The sequence below is a fragment of the Ornithorhynchus anatinus genome, chromosome 1 (assembly GCF_004115215.2).
Source record: "Ornithorhynchus anatinus isolate Pmale09 chromosome 1, mOrnAna1.pri.v4, whole genome shotgun sequence".
Lineage (NCBI taxonomy): Eukaryota > Metazoa > Chordata > Mammalia > Monotremata > Ornithorhynchidae > Ornithorhynchus > Ornithorhynchus anatinus.
Window position 1 is genome coordinate 178512326 of NC_041728.1, and position 17921 is coordinate 178530246.

General features: G+C 55.7%; 1 protein-coding gene across 3 annotated transcripts in view; it reads right to left on the bottom strand.

Annotated features, from left to right (window-relative positions):
• Positions 1-16913, bottom strand: part of ERCC3 (ERCC excision repair 3, TFIIH core complex helicase subunit) — a 45458-nt gene extending 28545 nt beyond the window's left edge. For 2 of the 3 annotated variants that reach the window (XM_029064242.2, XM_029064243.2), the window contains exons 1-5: positions 16808-16913; positions 10007-10227; positions 5058-5294; positions 4268-4317; positions 7-142 (exon numbers count right to left, since the gene is read on the bottom strand). In XM_029064242.2, the coding sequence (XP_028920075.1) occupies positions 7-142; positions 4268-4317; positions 5058-5294; positions 10007-10227; positions 16808-16835 (672 nt within the window). In that variant the 5' untranslated portion in view covers positions 16836-16913. The remainder of the gene's footprint in view (positions 1-6; positions 143-4267; positions 4318-5057; positions 5295-10006; positions 10228-16807) is intronic. The other variant, XM_029064241.2, reaches the window with a different exon arrangement.
• Between the last annotated feature and the right edge of the window lie 1008 nt (positions 16914-17921).

Sequence of the window (17921 nt, forward strand, 5' to 3'; positions counted from 1 at the left end):
ACTGACCGCGGATTTGCCGGTGAAGGTCTCGGTGATGAGCTCCGTCTCCTCTCCCTCGGCGTTCCGGAGGCGACAGTCCCGGATGACCTGGTCCTGGAGGAGCTGCTGGATCACGTCGGGGTGGCTGCTCTCGACGAAATACCTGGTGGGGAGGGGGGGACGGGGGCGGGTGCGAATCCAGCCCGCTGGTCGTCCCCGCCCCGCAACTCGGCGCCTCGGGGGGGGGGGGGCGGGGGGGAGTCTCGGCCCGGCTGCCGAGGGCCACCTCGCACCGCCCGGCGGGCGGAGTCGGGCCGGGGAGGCCGAGGGCCTGGCTTCCGACCCCGCCACTGTCGGGGCTGTGACCTTGGGCAAGTCCCTTCACTTCTCTGGGCCTCGGTGACCTCATGGGCAAAAAGGGGAAGACGCCGAGCCCCCAGGGAGCACTAGACGGTGTCCAACCTGACGGGCTTGTATCTATAATTCCATTTATCTGTTTTGATGCGACTGACGCCTGTCTACTCGTTTTCTTTTGCTGTCCCCCCCTTCTAGACCGTTGAGCCCGCTGTCGGGCGGGGACTGTCTCTATCTGTTACCAAATTGAAATTTGCAAGCGCTTAGTACAGTGCTCTGCACACAGGCAGCGCTCAATAGATACGATCCAATGAACGCGCTTAGTACAGTGCTCTGCGCACAGGCAGCGCTCAATAGATACGATCGAATGAACGCGCTTAGTACAGGGCCCGGGACATAGTAAGCACTTAATACCATTTAAAAAAAAAAAAGACACGTCCCTCTCCCCGTCAAAATGGAAGATCACTCTCCCCTCTCCACCTCCCCGATCTCATCTCAACCCTCTCTCTGACAGGACTAAGGTTCATCTAAAGTTAGAGAAGCGGCGTGGCTCAGCGGAAAGAGCCCGGGCTTGGGAGTCGGAGGACATGGGCTCGAATCCCGGCTCCGCCACTTGTCAGCTCTGTGACCGTGGGCAAGTCACTTCACTTCTCTGTGACTCAGTTCCCTCATCTGGAAAATGGGGATTAACTGTGAGCCGCACGTGGGACCACCTGATGTCCCTGTATCTCCCCCAGCGCTTTAGAACAGGGCTCTGCACATAGGAAGCGCTTAACAAATACCAACATTATTATTATCTCCTCCTGGAAAAAGCCAAATGGCTACTGTTTAAGTTCCTTGAGGGCAAGGATCACGTCTCCCGACTGTATTGTGCTTTCCCAGGCGCACAGTCCAGTGCTCTGCACCCAGCAGACTGTCAGCTTCTTGAGGGCACGGACTGTACTCTCTTGTACTCTCCCAAGCACTCAGTACAGTGTTTAACACCAAATAAACGCTTGGCAAATACCACGGATCGATAAAAGCGGATGAAATTGAAAATCCGCCGCCCGCCTCCTAACCCCCTTTTCCCGCGGGAAGAAGAAGTAGGCTGGATGTAAGTTGACCGGAGGATCTCGACGGATCAATCACTGGCCTTGAGTGAGCACCTACTGAGTGCTGTACATTGTACTACACACTGGGGAGAATGCCACAACGGCCAGAAGGATAATAATGACGACGGTATTTATTAAGAGAAGCAGCGTGGCTCAGCGGAATGATCCCGGGCTTGGGAGTCAGAGGTCATGAGTTCGAATCCCAGCCCTGCCCCTTGGCAGCTGACTTTGGGCAAGTCACTTCTCTGTGCCTCAGCTACCTCATCTGTAAAAGGGGGATTAACTGTGAGCCTCACGTGGGACAATCTGATGACCCTGTACCCACCCCGGCGCTTAGAATGGTGCTCTGTACATAGTAAGCGCTTAACAAATACCAACATTTTAAACGCTTACTATGTGCCAAGCGCTGTCCTACGGACTGGGGTAAATACAGTACAGGGAAACAGTCCCTGTCCCACATGGGGCTCACAGTCTCAAACCCCATTTTACGGACGAGGTAACCGAGGCACCGAGAAGTTCAGGGACTCGTCTAAGGTCCCAGCGCGGAGAAGTGGCGGAGCCGGGATCGGAACCCGTGACCTCTGCCTCCTAAGCCCGCGCCCTTGCCGCTAGGCCGCGATGCTTCCGAAAACTTCCAGTTGAATGGGCGAGACGGACAGAAATCACGGCTAAACTGTGAAAGCCGAAAGCCAAACAAGGTCAGGGTCCTCATCCCCTTGCTTTCTTAGCAAGACACGAAATAGAACCAGGATGAAATAACTGAATAATTGAGTGGCCCAATGAACTATTAAATAAAAATATCCCTACGTAGAGGAGCGCGGAGGAGAGGACACAAACAGCTAAGCGCTCGGGGATCGCTGGGGTGATGCGGGTTGGGTTGGCGGAGTTAACCGGGGAAGGCTTCCCAGAGAAGGCGGTGCTTTTGAAGCAGCGTCGCCTAGTGGGCAGAGCCCAGGCCCGGGAGTCAGAGGACCTGGATTCTAATCCCGACTCCGCCGCTGTCTGCTGCGTGACCTTCGGCAAGTCGCTTCACTTCTCTGGGCTTCAGCTGCCTCATGGGGGATTAAGCACGGCTCAGTGGCAAGAGCCCGGGCTTGGGAGTCGGAGGCCGTGGGTTCTAATCCCCGCTCCGCCACTTGCCGGCTGTGGGACTTTGGGCAAGTCACTTCACTTCTCGGGGCCTCAGTGACCTCATCTGTAAAATGGGGATTAAGACTGTGAGCCCCACGTGGGACAACCTAATTACCTTGTATCGACCCCAGTGCTTACAACAGTGCTTGGCACACAGTAAATGCTTAATACTATTATTATTATTACCAAGACTGCGAGCCCTGAGTGGGACAGGGACCGCATCCAACCCAATTCTCCTGAACCTACACAGCGCTTAGTGCAGTGACTGGTACACAGTAGGCACCTAAAACGATTAACAAAAAACAAAACAAAAAAACGAGGTTCTGAAGCTGGGCAGAGCCGAGGCGGGTCAGTTATAAATCGTACAGATAATATCCGGCCCGGGGCCCGGGAGTCAGAAGGTGCTGTGCTGGGCTCTAATCCCGGCTCTGCCACTTGTCTGCTGTGTGACCTTGGGCAAGTCATTTCACTTCCTCTCTGCCTCAGTTATTTCATCTTTAAAATGGGGATTGAGACCGTGAGCCCCATCTGGGACAGGAACCGTATCCAACCCGACTTGCTCGTACCCACCCCGGCGTTTAGTGAAGTGCCCGGCACATACTAAGCACTTAACAAATACCATCATCATTACTTTGTATCTACCCCGGGGCCTAAAACAGTGCTTAACACATAGTTAGCGCTTAATAAGCACCATTACCTTTATAATATCGCCAAGATCCGCCCTTTCCTCTCCACCCGAACGGCTACCTTACCGCTACGGGCTCTCGTTATATCCCGGCTAGGCTACTGTGTCGGCCTTCTCTCCGATCTCCCTTCCTCCTCTCTCGCCCCGCTCCGGTCTATCCTTCACTCCGCTGCCCGGCTCATCTTCCCGCAGAAACGCTCTGGGCCTGTCACTCCCCTTCTCAAAAACCTCCGGCGGTTGCCCATCGACCTCCGCACGAAACAAAAACTTCTCACTCTGGGCTTCGAGGCTCCCCATCCCCTTGCCCCCTCCTACCTCTCCTCCCTTCTCTCTTTCCACCGCCCACCCCGCACGCTCCGCTCCTCCGCCGCCCGCCTCCTCGCCGTCCCCCGGTCTCGCCCGTCCCGCCGTCGACCCCCGGGCCGCGTCCTCCCGCTGTCCCGGAACGCCCTCCCTCCTCACCTCCGCCAAACTCATTCTCTGCCCCTCTTCGAAACCCCACTTAAAGCTCACCTCTTCCAAGAAGCCTTCCCAGACTGAGCTTCCCCTTTTCCCTCTGCTCCCCCTCTACCCCCCCTTCACCTCTCCTCAGCTAAGCCCTCTTTCCCCCGTTTCCCTCTGCTCCTCCCCCTCTCCCTTCCCCTCCCCTCGGCACTTTACTCATCCGCTCAACTGTATATATTTACATTACCGTATTTATTTTGTTAATGAGATGTACGTCGCCTCGATTCTATTTAGTCGCCATTGTTTTCACGAGACGTTCTTCCCCTCGACTCTATTTATCGCCATCGTTCTCGTCCGTCCGTCTCCCCCGATTAGACCGTAAGCCCGTCAAAGGCCAGGGACCGACTCTATCTGTTGCCGATTTGTACATTCCAAGCGCTTAGTACAGTGCTCTGCACGTAGTAAGTGCTCAATAAATACTATTGACTGAATTAATTACTATTATTATTGTTATGATTCTTCAGCCAGTCCAGGAATGTCAACGGCCCCCCTCCCCGTCCTGGCCCCTCCGGGTGGGTCTTACCTGTTGTGCTTCAGCACCAGTTTGACTTTCCCATAGCTGATGGTACACAGCTGCGGAGGAAAAGCAGAAACAAAGGTGAGGAGCGGGTGGGGCAGATTTCAGAAGGCCATGGGACAGTCGGTCAATCCAGCGGACTGACTGAGCGCTTAACTGTGTGCAGAGCACTGTACTAACCGCTCTGCACGCAGTCGATAAACTAAGAGTCCCAGACTAAGCCCCCATTTTTTTCTCTGCTCCCCCTCCCCATCACCCCAATTCACTCCCTTTGCTCGACCCCTCTTGTGTATCTACGATCATATTTATAATTATAATTCTATTTTTTATTATTAAGGATGTGTATACACCTATAATTCTATTTATTTATATCGATGCTACCGATGCCCGTTTATTTGTCTTGCTGTCTGATCCCCCTTTTTAGACTGTAAGCCCGTTATTGGGCAGGGACTGTCTCTCTTGCCGAACTGCACATTCCAAGCGCTTAGTACAGTGCTCGGCACATACTAAGTGCTCAATAAACATGACTGAACGAATGAAGGCAGGGATCATCTCTCTCTGTTGCTGAACTGTCCATTCCAAGCGCTTAATACAGTGCTCTGCACATAGTAAGCGCTCAATAAATACGACAATCAACGAACGAACGAACGTGGGCAGGGATCGTCTCTCTCCGTTGCCCAACCGCACTTCCCCAGCACTCGTTACAGCGCTCGGCCCCCGGGGAGCGCCCGATAAATCGGACCGGAGGAACGGATGAAGGAACGCGCCCGACGGAGGGAGGGGGCGGGCGGCTCGCCTTGATGAACTGGACGATGCCGTCGGGGATGCCGGTCTTGCTGAGCTTGCGCAGGTAGTCGGTGATGTCGCCCGTCTGGAGGCCGACGCTGACGGCCGCGTACAGGGAGTAGGCCGTCAGCTTGTACTCGTGCACGTGGCTCGGCCGGCACACCGGCTCCGCGATGGCCACCAGGAAGTCCTGCGCGTACCTGTACACCGGCGAGTACGCTTCCAGGAACACGTGGCCGTCCGGGGCCTGGAAGACAGAGCGGCCCCCGGTGAGCCGCCCCCGCGCCGAGCGATCCGTCGGACGGCGACGGAGCCGGCAGGCGGGTGGGTGCCCTGGCCGGGAGCGGCGCGCGGTCCCGACAGGGCGGGACGGGACCCTCAGAGCGATGAAGCAATTCTGGACGGCCATCTCGGGCGATGCACGTCGGCGACGTGACGGGGGGGGGGGGGGGGGGGGGGGGGGGGGGGGGGGGGGGGGGCGAATATCAAGCGCTTAAAAGGGGACAGGGCCGAGCGCAGAGACGACACTTGCTGAGAAGCAGCGGGGCTCAGGGGCAAGAGTCCGGGCTTGGGAGTCAGAGGTCGTGGGTTCTAATCCCAACTCTGCCGCTTGTCGGCTGTGTGACCTTGGGCGCTTAACAAATACCACGATTATTATTATTATTATTGCCACCTCGGCCTACCGTGTGCAGATCACTGCACACCTCGACCTTCATTTCTCTGGGCCTCAGTTACCCCCACTTAACTTCTCTGTGCCCCGGTTCCCTCATCTGTAAAATGGGGATAAAGGCTGTGAGCCCCACCGGGGACAACTCAATTATCTTGTAACTACCCCAGTGCTTGGCACATAGTAAATGCTTAACAAATACCATAATTATTATTATTAAAATGGGGATGACGACTGTGAGCCCCATGTGGGACAACCCAATTACCCTGTATCTACCCTAGTGCTTAGAACAGTGCTTGGCACATAATAAGCACTTAACAAATACCATATTATTAATATTATTAAAATGGGGATGAAGACTGTGAGCCCCACGTGGGACAACCCGATTACCCTGGATCTACCCTAGCGCTGAGAACAGTGCTTGGTACATAATAATAATAATGTTGGTATTTGTTAAGCACTTACTATGTGCACAGCACTGTTCTGAGCGCTGGGGTAGATCCAAGGTCATCAGGTTGTCCCACGTGAGGCTCACAGCCTTAATCCCCATTTTCCAGATGAGGGAACTGAGGCCCAGAGAAGTGAAGTGACTTGCCCACAGTCACACAGTAAGAACTTAACAAATACCACCACCAACAAAAAAGACACGGGAGGGAAAGGGAGGAGAAACGAGGGCTTCATCGGGGAAGGCCTCTTGGGAGCCGTGTCATTTGACAACTGGAGAGATCCCCATTCTTAAGCGCTCAGTACGGCGCTCTGCACACAGGAAGTGCTCAATAAATACGACTGAATGAATAATTCCACATCTGCTTCACCTATCAATCAGGGGTATATAAGCGACCGGGATTGGGAATCGAGGACCTCAGTTCCGATCCCGGCTCCACCATTTATCTGATTCGTGACTGTCACCTAATCTATAAATTGGGGATTAATAATAATAATAATAATGTTGATATTTGTTAAGCGCTTACTATGTGCAGACCACTGTTCGAAGCGCTGGGGGAGACACAGGGTCATCAGGTCGTCCCACGTGAGGCTCACAGTCTTCATCCCCATTTTCCCGATGAGGTAACTGAGGCACCGAGAAGTTAAGTGACTTGCCCACAGTCACGCAGCTGATAAGCGGCAGGGCTGGAATTTGAACCCAGGACCTCTGACTCCCAAGCCCAGGCTCTTTCTTTCCACTGAGCCCCACTGCTTCGCCCGTGAGCCCCATGTGGGACAGGGACTGTGTCCAACCCGATTTTACCTCCCACCGACCCCTGCCTGGAACAAAGTAAGCGCTTAACAAATAGCACAATTATTATTATTTTTACTGCCACCGCCTACTGATGGCTGACTTACGCGCAACACAAAAGAGCCCACAGACCAGATCCCTGCCTTTAAGGGGCTGAAAGTCTAACCTTGTCGTGCCTATTCTCTTCGGGGGCCCCTTCGCTCCCCCCCCCCCACACGGTGAGCACTTTGCTGCAAAGGCGTCTTCGTCCTGAAGGTAGCCCGAGAAGCAGCGTGGCCTAGCGGAAGGTGCAGGGTGACCAAGTGGAAAGGGCACAGGCCTGGGAGCCAGGAGATGTGGGCTCTGCCACGTGACCTTGGACAAGTAACCGCTCTGTGCCTCAGTTTCCTCATCTATTAAATGGGGGAGGGAATGGCTCCCGGCGCTTAGAATGGTGCTCCGCACGCATTGTCTAAGACTCCCAGACTACGGCCCCCCTTTTTCTCAGCTCCCTCTCCCCTCCCCATTGCTCTGACTCGCTCCCTTTGCTCTAATCCCCACCCTCTACACTGTAAGCTCATGGTGGGCGGGGAATAATAATAATAATAATGTTGGTATCTGTCAAGGGCTTACTATGTGCCAAGCACCGTTCTAAGCGCTTGTGTAGCTACCAGGTAATCAGGTCGTCCCACGGGGCTCACGGTCTCAATCCCCATTTTACAGATGATGTAACTGAGGCCCAGAGAAGTGAAGTGACTGACAAGCGGGAGAGGCGGAATTAGAACCCACAACCTCTGACTCCCAAGCCCGGGCTCTCTCCACTAAGACACGCTGAATGTGTCTGACTAGTCCTCTCCCAAGTGCTCAGTACAGTGCTCTATACACAGTAAGCGTTCAGTCGTAATAGTAATAACAACTGTGGTACTTGTAAAGCGCTTACTCCGTGACAGGCACTGTACTAAGTAGTCAGGTGGATACAGGCAAAAATGGGGTTGGCCCCAATTCCTGTCCCACCTGGGGCTCACAGTTTTCATCCCCGTTTTACAGATGAGGCAACTGAGGCACGGAGGAAAAAAAATGTCGGTATTTGTTAAGCGCTTACTATGTGCCAAGCACTGTTCTAAGAGCTGGGGGAGATACCAGGTGATCGGGTTGTCCCATATGGGGCTCACAGTCTTCATCCCCATTTTCCAGATGAGGGGACTGAGGCCCAGAGCAGTGAAGTGACTTGCCCCCAGTCACACAGGTGGCGGAGCCGGCATTAGAACCCACGACCCCTGACTCCCAAGCCCGGGCTCTTGCCCCCGAGCCAAGCTGCTTCTCTAAGAAGTGAAGCGACTCGCCCAAGGTCACACAGCCGACCAATGGCGGCGTCGGCATTAGAACCCACGACCCCCTGACTTCCAAGCCGGTGCTCTATCCGCTCGGCCCTGCTCCTTCTCAATAAATTCGACTGAAAGAACGAATAAATGAACGAATAGCCGTTCTCCCTCCGGCTTAGGGACGGGGACAGAGACTGATCACTCAGCTCCGTATCTGCCCCAGCGCTCGACCCCTAGACTGTGAGCTCCCCGTGGGCAGGGATCACGTGCCCCAACTCTGTTGTACTATACTCTCCCCACCACTTAGCACAGTGCCCCGCACAGAGGAAGCGCTTACCTCCCTCGACCCCACGGCTCCCTCCAGTTACCGCCCCGTCTCCCTCCTACCATTCCGCTCCGAACTCCTTGAGCGAGTCGTCTCCAACCCTGCGTCTCAAATCCCTCTCCCGGACCCCCTCCGATCCGGCTTCCGGCCCCTCGGCTCCCCCGAAAGCGCCCTCTCAAGTCGCCAACCGTCGCCTCCTTGCCACAGCCAACAGCTTCTACTCCATCCTGATCCTCCTCGAACTCGCAGCTGCCTTCGACAGCGTGGCCCACCCCCTTCACCTGGAAACGTTATCCGACCTTGGCTCCGCTGACTCTCCGTCCCCTCCCGGTTCTCCTCCTCCCTCTCTGGCCGCTCCTTCTCAGTCTCTTTGGCGGGCTCCTCCTCTGCCCCCGATCCTTCAACCGTGGGGGTCCCTCGAGGTTCAGTTCTCGGTGCCCTTGTGCTCTCCATCTGCACCCGCTCCCCTGGCGAATTCATCGGCTCCCACGGCTTCAACTACCATCTTTACGCAGATGATCCCCAAATCTCCATCTCCTCCCCCGATCTCTCCCCCTCTGCAGGCTCGTATCTCCTCCTGCCTTCAAGACATCTCTACTTCGATGTCCTCTCGTCCCCTCAAGCTTAAAACGTCCAGAACTGAGCTCATCTTCCCACCCAAACCCTGTCCTCTCCCGGACTTTCCCGTCACCGTAGACGGCACCACGGTCCTTCCCAATTTCACAAGCCCGTAACCTTGGCGTTAACCTTGACTCCTCTCTTTCAACCCACATATTCAATCCGTCACGTCACCAAACCCCGTCGGCCCCACCTTCACGACATCGCTAAAATCTGCCCTTTCCTCTCCATCCAAACGGTTACCACGTTAATCCAATCACTCATCCTGTCCCGCCTGGATTACTGCAGCGGCCTCTTTGCTGACCCCCCAGCTGTGTGCGGGGCACTGTAATAAGCGCATGGGAGAGCCCGATTTAACAGTAAACAGACACATTCCCTGCCTACCAGGACCTTCCATTCTAGAGCATGGCTCAGTGGAAAGAGCCCGGGCTTGGGAGTCAGAGGTCACGGGTTCTAATCCCGGACTCCGCCACTTGTCAGCTGGGTGACTTTGGGCAAGTCACTCTACTTCTCTGGGCCTCAGTTCCCTCATCTGCAAAATGGGGATGAAGACTGTGAGCCCCACGTGGGACAACCCGATGACCTCGTATCTACCCCAGATCTTAGAACGGGGCCTGGCACATTATAAGCGTTTAACAAATACCATCATCATCATTATTGGGGGGGAGATGGACAGGAATATTCCGTCATGACTATCACAGCGGCCTGCAGGTCCCAAGATCGGGGCCCCGATGTCAGTCCCGCCCACGGGAGCGCTGTGCCCCCCGCTCCCGGCCGGTCCCCCCGCTCCCGGGCACCCGCGGGCTCTCACCACCCAGAGCGGGCGCGAGGCGTGGTCCTCCTTGAGCGGCATCTGCAGACGGTAGTCCTTGGCCCCGTACTCGTCCAGCTTGGTGCCCGCCTCGTCCACTTGCTTCCCGGCGGCCGAGGGGATGGCGTCGCGGGCCTCGCCGCCCGCGGCCTCGTCGTCGTCCTCGTCTTCCTCGTCTCCGCCTCCGCCCCCGCCCGGCCGCCGCTTCCACTTCTTCTTGTCTGAAAGTCACAGCCCCGGCCGTCACCGTTAATCCGTTCTCTTCATTCGATAGTATTTATTGAGCGCTTACTATGTGCAGAGCACTGGACTTAAGCACTTGTGAATGAACAAGTCGGCAACAGATAGAGACGGTCCCTGCCCTTTGACGGGCTTACGGTCTGATGGGGGGAGACGGACAGACGAGAACGATGGCGATAGAGTCGAGGGGAAGAACGTCTCGTAAAAACAATGGCAACTAAACAGAATCCAGGCGATGTCCATTTCATTAACAAAATAAATAGGGTAATGAAAATATATACAGTTGAGCAGAGCAGTGCTGAGGGGAAGGGAGAGGGGGAGGAGCGGAGGGAGATGGGGGGAAAAGAGGGTTAAGCAGCGGAGAGGTGAAAGGGGGGCGGTAGAGGGAGTAGAGGGAGGAGCTCAGTCTGGGAAGGCCTCTTGGAGGAGGTGAGTTTTAAGTAGGGTTTTGAAGAGGGGAAGAGAATTAGCCTGGCGGAGGTGAGGAGGGAGGGCGTTCCGGGACCGCGGGAGGACGCGGCCCGGGGGTCGACGGCGGGCTGGGCGAGACCGAGGGACGGCGAGGAGGTGGGCGGCGGAGGAGCGGAGCGTGCGGGGTGGGCGGTGGAAAGAGAGAAGGGAGGAGAGGTAGGAAGGGGCAAGGTGACGGAGAGCCTCGAAGCCTAGAGTGAGGAGTTTTTGTTTGGGGCGGAGGTCGATGGGCAACCACCGGAGGTGTTTAAGAAGGGGAGTGACAGGCCCAGAGCGTTTCTGCGGGAAGATGAGCCGGGCAGCGGAGTGAAGAATAGACCGGAGCGGGGCGAGAGAGGAGGAAGGGAGGTCAGAGAGAAGGCTGACACAGTAGTCTAGCCGGGATATAACGAGAGCCCTTAGCAGTAAGGTAGCCGTTCGGGTGGAGAGGAGAGGGCGGATCTTGGCGATATTGTAAAGGTGAGACCGGCGGGTCTCGGTAACGGATAGGATGTGCGGCGTGTACGAGAGAGACGAGTCAAGGATGACACTGAGATCGTGGGCCCGAGAGACGGGAAGGATGGTCATGCCATCCACGGTGATAGGGAAGTCTGGGAGAGGACCGGGTTTGGGAGGGAAGATGAGGAGCCCGGTCTCGCTCACGTCGAGTTTTAGGTTGCGGGTCGACATCCAGGCGGAGACGTCCCGGAGGCGGGAGGAGATGCGAGCCCGAAGGGAGGGGGAGAGGACAGGGGCGGAGATGTAGATCTGCGTGTCATCTGCGTAGAGATGGTAGTCAGAGCCGTGAGAGCGGATGAGTTCACCGAGGGAGTGAGTGTAAATGGAGAACAGAAGAGGGCCGAGAACTGACCCTTGAGGAACTCCAACGGTTAAAGGATGGGAGGGGGAGGAGGCGCCAGCGAAGGAGACCGAGAAGGACCGGCCAGAGAGGTGAGAGGAGAACCGGGAGAGGACGGAGTCCGTGAAGCCGAGGTGAGATAAGGTGTGGAGGAGGAGGGGACGGTCGACGGTGTCAAAGGCATCAGAGAGGTCAAGGAGGATCAGAATGGAGTAGGAGCCGTCGGATTTGGCAAGAAGGAGGTCACGGGGGTGACCTCAGAGAGAGCAGTCTCGGTAGAGCGGAGGGGACGGAAGCCAGATCGGAGGGGGTCCGGGAGAGAATGGGAGTTAAGGAATTCTAAGCGGCGAGTGTAGACGACTCGTTCTAGGATTTTGGAAAGGAAGGGTAGTAGGGAGATAGGGCGATAACTGGAGGGGGAAGTGGGGACGAGAGCGGGTTTTTTTAGGACGGGGGAGACGTGGGCATGTTCGAAGGCAGCGGGGAAGGAGCCATTGGAGATCGAGTGGTTAAAAACAGAAGTTAAGGAAGGGAGGAGGGCAGGGGCGACGGTTTTAATAAGGTGAGAGGGAATGGGGTCGGAGGCGCAGGTGGAGGGGGTGGCACTTGCGAGGAGGGAGGAGATCTCCTCTGAGGATACTGCAGGGAAGGATGGAAAAGTAGGGGAGGGGGTTGGTGGAGAGGAGAGGAGAGGAGGAGGGGTGACTTTGGGGAGCTCAGACCTGATCGTGTTGATTTTCGTGATGAAGTAGGTGGCCAGATCATTGGGGGTGAGAGATGGGGGAGGGGAAGGAACAGGGACCTAAGGAGAGAGTTAAAGGTCCGGAACAATCGGCGGGGGTGACGGGCGTGGCTGTCGATGAGGGAGGAGAAGAAGTTTTGCCTGGCGGAGGGGAGGGCAGAGTTAAGGCAGGAAAGGATAAATTTGAAGTGTGTGAGGTCGGCTTGGTGCTTGGACTTTCAAGCTCTACTTACTCAGCACCTACTGTGTGCACTGTGCTCTACTAAGCGCCTGAGAGAGGACAACAGAACAACAGAACAGACACAGCCGCTGCCCTCGAGCCCGGGTCTGGGCGTCTGAGGGCCTTGGTTCTAGTCCCGGCTCCGTCCCTTGTCGCCCGGGCGACCTGGGGCAAGTCACTTCCCCGTCCTCTGGGCCTCAGTTACCTCACCTGCAAAATGGGGATTCAATCCCTGTTCTCCCTCCTACTTAGACCGCAAGGCTCACGTGGGACCTGATGATTTTCTAGCCACCCCGGCGCTTAGCACACTGCTTCGGCCTCCCCTAAGCCCTCCTCTGCCCGCCCCCCCTCTCCCTTCTGCATCGTCTCGGCACTCGGCCTTGGGACCTTCGGCCGTTTTGGTATTCGCCCCAACCCCGCAGCAACTTATCTTGAAAGTATAAAAATTACCGATTTATATTCGTGTCTGTCTCCCCATCTGGACCGTACCCTCATTCTGCGCAGGGACCGCGTCGGCTAATTCTGGGCGACTGGACTCCGTTTGGGGGCAGGGATCGTCTCTGTTGCCGAACTGTACTTTCCGAGCGACTAGTCCGGTGCTCTACACACAGTAAGTGCTCAATAAAGAAGACTGGATGAATGAATGACTCTCCCAGCCGCTCGGTCCAGTGCTCTGCACATAGTAAGTGCTCCACAGAGATCCCCGACTGATTGGGACCGAGGAAACGCGCTAACAAATCCCACAGTGACCACTACATCCATCACTAACACCAACCAGGATGAGGGACTCTCACCCCGGCAAGGAGATGCGGGCTCTGGGCTCCTCCGGGAACAATCCCCACCGGCGTCTAACCAGTCCCCTCATCGTCCCCATCAACGTCGTCGTCGTCACCCTAGTCTCGGCACGGCCTAGTGGTTAGAGCCTGTCCCTGGGCGTCGGAGGATCCGGGTTCTGATCCCGGCTCCGACACCTATCTGCCGTGGAACCTCGGGCACGTCACTTCACTTCTCTGGGCCTCAGTTCCCTCCCCTGGAAAATGGGGATGGAGACTGTGAGCCCCATGTGGGTCAGACACTCTGTCCAACCTGATTAACTTATCTACACGGCGTGAAGAACAGTGCCCGGCACATAGTAAGCACTTAAAAAATGCCGTCTTTTTTTAAAAAAGAGAAAAGAAGCAGTGCCGACGGGACATGGGCCCGTACTAATAATAATATTGATGGCATTTTTATTAACTTATTAACTTAAATCAACTTATATCAAATCAGTCAACCTAAAGAGGTTGGTTTTTGTGCTTAGCAGCTTAGATGGGCAACTCCGATTAAAACCGCCTTCAGACCCACAAGCGGGATTAACATCCAGCAAATAGGCAATGTGAACCCTTGCCTAGACTCCACCCTTAGCCCCCTGCCGTACATCTCATCGCTTTTTAAAAAGACGGTTTTTGTTAAGCGCTTATTGGGTCTAAGCACTGTTCTAAGCACTTAACTTAACTGTTCTAAGCACTGGGGTGGATACAGATTACTCCGGTTGGACACAGTCCCTGCCCCATAATGTCAAGTTCAGAGGGAGGTGGATTTAATTCCCATTTTACCAATGAGCTGAGAGATGCAGAGAAGTGAAGTGACTTGACCAAGGTCACACAGCAGACCAGCGGTGCCGCTGGGATTAGAACCCAGGTCCTCTGACTCCCAGACCCGCGTTCTTTCCACTAAGCCACGTGATTCTCTCCATTTCTACACTCACACCTACGTGTACCACACGAGTTCATATATATCCCATATAGATGCAGCGTGGCTCAGTGGAAAGAGCCCGGGCTTTGGAGTCAGGGGTCATGAGTTCGAATCCCAGGTCTGCCACTTGTCAGCTGTGGGACCGTGGGCAAGTCGCTTCACTTCTCTGGGCCTCAGTTCCCTCATCTGGAAAATGGGGATGAAGACTGTGAGCCCCATGTGGGACAACCTGATTCCCCTGTGTCTACCCCGGCGCTTAGAACAGTGCTCTGCACATAGTAAGCGCTTAACAAATACCAACATCATTATATCATCTTACTTTTAAATATTTACTCAGAAACCGCTGCTAGACTGTAAGCTTCCCGGGAGCAGGGAATGGGCCCGCCGGCTGTGTTGAACACTCCCAGGCGCTTAGGACAGTGCTCTGCACATAGAGGGAACTCAAAAACTGATGGCGACAATGCAGAGCACTGTACAAAGTGCATGGGAGCAAAGATAACCCCGTTCTCCAGGAGCTCGGTCAACTGTGGGCAGAGAACTGTACTGAGCGCTTGGGCAAGGACTACGGAGTTAGTACACAGGATCCTTGGCCTCAAGGAGCTTACAATCTAGAAGGGAAGCCAAGCCCTAAATTAATCTGCAGGGTTAAAAGGGGAGTGAGGGCGTGAGCCCTACGCGGGACAGAGACCGTGTCCAACCCGAGTTGCTTGGATCCACCCCAGCGCTTAGTACAGTGCCTGGCACACAGTAAGCACTTAAATGCCACAGTTAAGATGAGGAAAATGAAGCCTACTGTATGCAGAGCACTGTACTAAGCACTTGGGAAGGACCACAGAGTTAACAGACTCGACCCCAGCCCTCAAGGACCTTGTAGTCTAGTGTGTGCAGAGCACTGTACTGAGTGCTTGGGAAAAGTATCATCCCTGCCTTTCAAGAGTTTGTAGTCTACTGAAGCGGCATGGCCTAGCGGCGAGAGCCCGGGCTTGGGAGTCAGAGGCCGTGGGTTCTAATCCGGGGTCCACCACTTGTCTGCCGTGTGACCTTGTGTACTTAAGTTCTCAGTGTCTCAGTTCACTCGTCTGTAAAATGGGGATTAGTAATAATAATGATGGCATCTGCTAAGTGCTTACTAGGTGCAAAGCACTGTTCTAAGCGCCGGGGGATACAAGGTGATGAGGTCGTCCCACATGGGCTCACAGTTTTAATCCCCATTTTACAGATGAGGTAACTGAGGCACAGAGAAGTTAAGTGACTTGCCCAAAGTCACCCAGCAGACAAGAGGCAGAGCCTGGATTAGAACCCACAACCTCTGACTCCCAAGCTCGGGCTCTTTCCGGTAAGCCACGATTAAGACTGTGAGCCCCACATGGGACAACCTGATTACCCCTTATCTACCCCAGCGCTTAGAACAGTGCTTGGCGCATAGTAAGTGCTTAATCTGCCTCCTCCCCAGACTGTGAGCCCGACGTGGGCAGGGTTTGTCTCTGTTATACTGTCCTTTCCAAGCGCTTGGGACAGTGCTCTGCACACAGGAAGCGCTCAATAAATACGACTGAATGAACGAATACCATCACCATAAATAATAACAATGATAACGACGGTGACGGTATCTGTTAAGCGCTAACTAGGTAGCAAGCACTGTTCTAAGCGCTGGGGGAGATCCAAGGTCATCCGATCACTTAATCGGAAGCGGTAGAAGCAGTTTGGAGAAGCAGCGTGGCTCAGTGGCAAGAGCCCGGGCTGGGGAGTCGGAGGTCGTGGGTTCGAATCCCGGGCTCCGCCACCTGTCAGCTGGCTGACTTCGGGCAACTCACTTCACTGGGCCTCAGTCACCGCGGCTGCAAAATGGGGATGAAGACTGCGCGCCCCACGGGGGACCACCTCGTCACCTCGTAGCCCCTCCGGTGCTTAGAACAGTGTTCAGCACATAGTCAGCGCTCAACAGATACCATCGTTAACCTCCCTGGGCCTCAATGGCCTCCTCTGTCAAATGGGGATGAAGACTGGGAGCCTCACGTGGGACCACCTGATGACCCTGGATCTGCCCCAGCGCTTAGAACAGTGCTTGGCACAGAGTAAGCGCTTAACAGATACCATCATTAACTTCCTTGGGCCTCAGTGGCCTCCTCTGTCAAATGGGGATGAAGACTGGGAGCCTCACGTGGGACCACCTCATTCCCCTGCATCTGCCCCAGCGCTCGACAAATACCATCATTAACTTCTCGGGGCCTCAGTTCCCTCATCTGGAAAATGGGGATGAAGACTGGGAGCCCCACGGGGGACAAGCTGATGAGCCTGGATTCCCCCCCCCCCTCAGCGCTTAGAACAGGGCTGGGCACAGAGTCAGCGCTGAACAAACAGCATGAGGAGGAATCGTCTCCTGGGGGTGCGAGGCTCCCTCCCCCTTTCGTAGCTGAGGTGAGTGAGGGGCAGAGCGGCGCACTCGGGCGCCCCCTGTGGCCGAGCGGACCAGCGGCGGAAGCGGGACGGGAACCCACGAGCTGGGACTCCTCAGGCCGGGCCGCGGCCCCCGAGCCCCCCCGGGCCCGCTCTTACCGCGCTCCCCTCGATCTCTCTTGCCCATGATGGCGGCGGAGGCGGCGGCGGCGGCGCTGCTGACGGGAGCGGGAGCGGCAGCGGCCCCGGCCCCGGACTCCGCCAACTCCCGCCTCCTCTTCCGGCGGCCGCCCACTTCCGGCCCGGGGGCCTCGCGAGACTTCCCCGCCGCCCCCTCCTCACGTGACCCGCGCCCGGGGTGAAGTCACCGGCGCCCCCGCCGACTGGCCCGGCCCCGTCACGTGACCCCGGCCCTTCGGTGACGTCATCGACACCGCCCGCCCCGTCACGTGATCCGCGCCCCCCAGTGACGCCCTCGGCGGTCCCCCTCCCCCCGGGTCACGTGCCCCTCGGCGCGCGAGGCTTCCAGGGGGCCCGCCCCTCATAGTAATAATAATAATAATAATGTTGGTATTTGTTAAGCGCTTACTATGGGCCAAGCACTGTTCTACGCGCTGGGGTAGACAGAGGGGAATGTCATAGTAATAGACATAGACATAGTAATAACAACAACAGTAATAATAATAATAATGTTGGTATTTGTTAAGCGCTTACTAGGTGCACAGCACTGTTCTAAGCCCTGGGGGAGATACAGGGTCATCAGGTTGTCCCACGTGAGGCTCACAGTCTTCACACCCATTTTACAGATGAGGGAACTGAGGCTCAGAGAAGTGAAGTGACTCGCCCACAGTCACACAGCTGCCAGGTGGCGGAGCCGGGAGTCGAACCCGTGACCTCTGACTCCCAACCCTGGGCTTTTTCCACTGAGCCACGCTGCTTCCCAATAATGACAATGGGATGTGATAATAGTTATAGTAATGACGGTACTTGTTAAGCGCTTACTATGTGCCAAGCGCTGTTCTAAGAGCTGGGGGAGATACAAGGTCATCAGATTGTCCCATGTGGGGCTCACAGTCTTCATCCCCCTTTTCCAGGTGAGGGGACTGAGGCCCAGAGACGTGAAGAGACTTGCCCAAGGTCACACAGCGGACAAGAATAATCATGGTATCCAGTGGCAGAGCAGAGATTAGAACTCACGTCTTCTCACTCCCAAGCCCGGGCTCTTGCCACTAGGCCATACTGCTTCTGTTTTAAGTGCTTACTATGCGCCAAG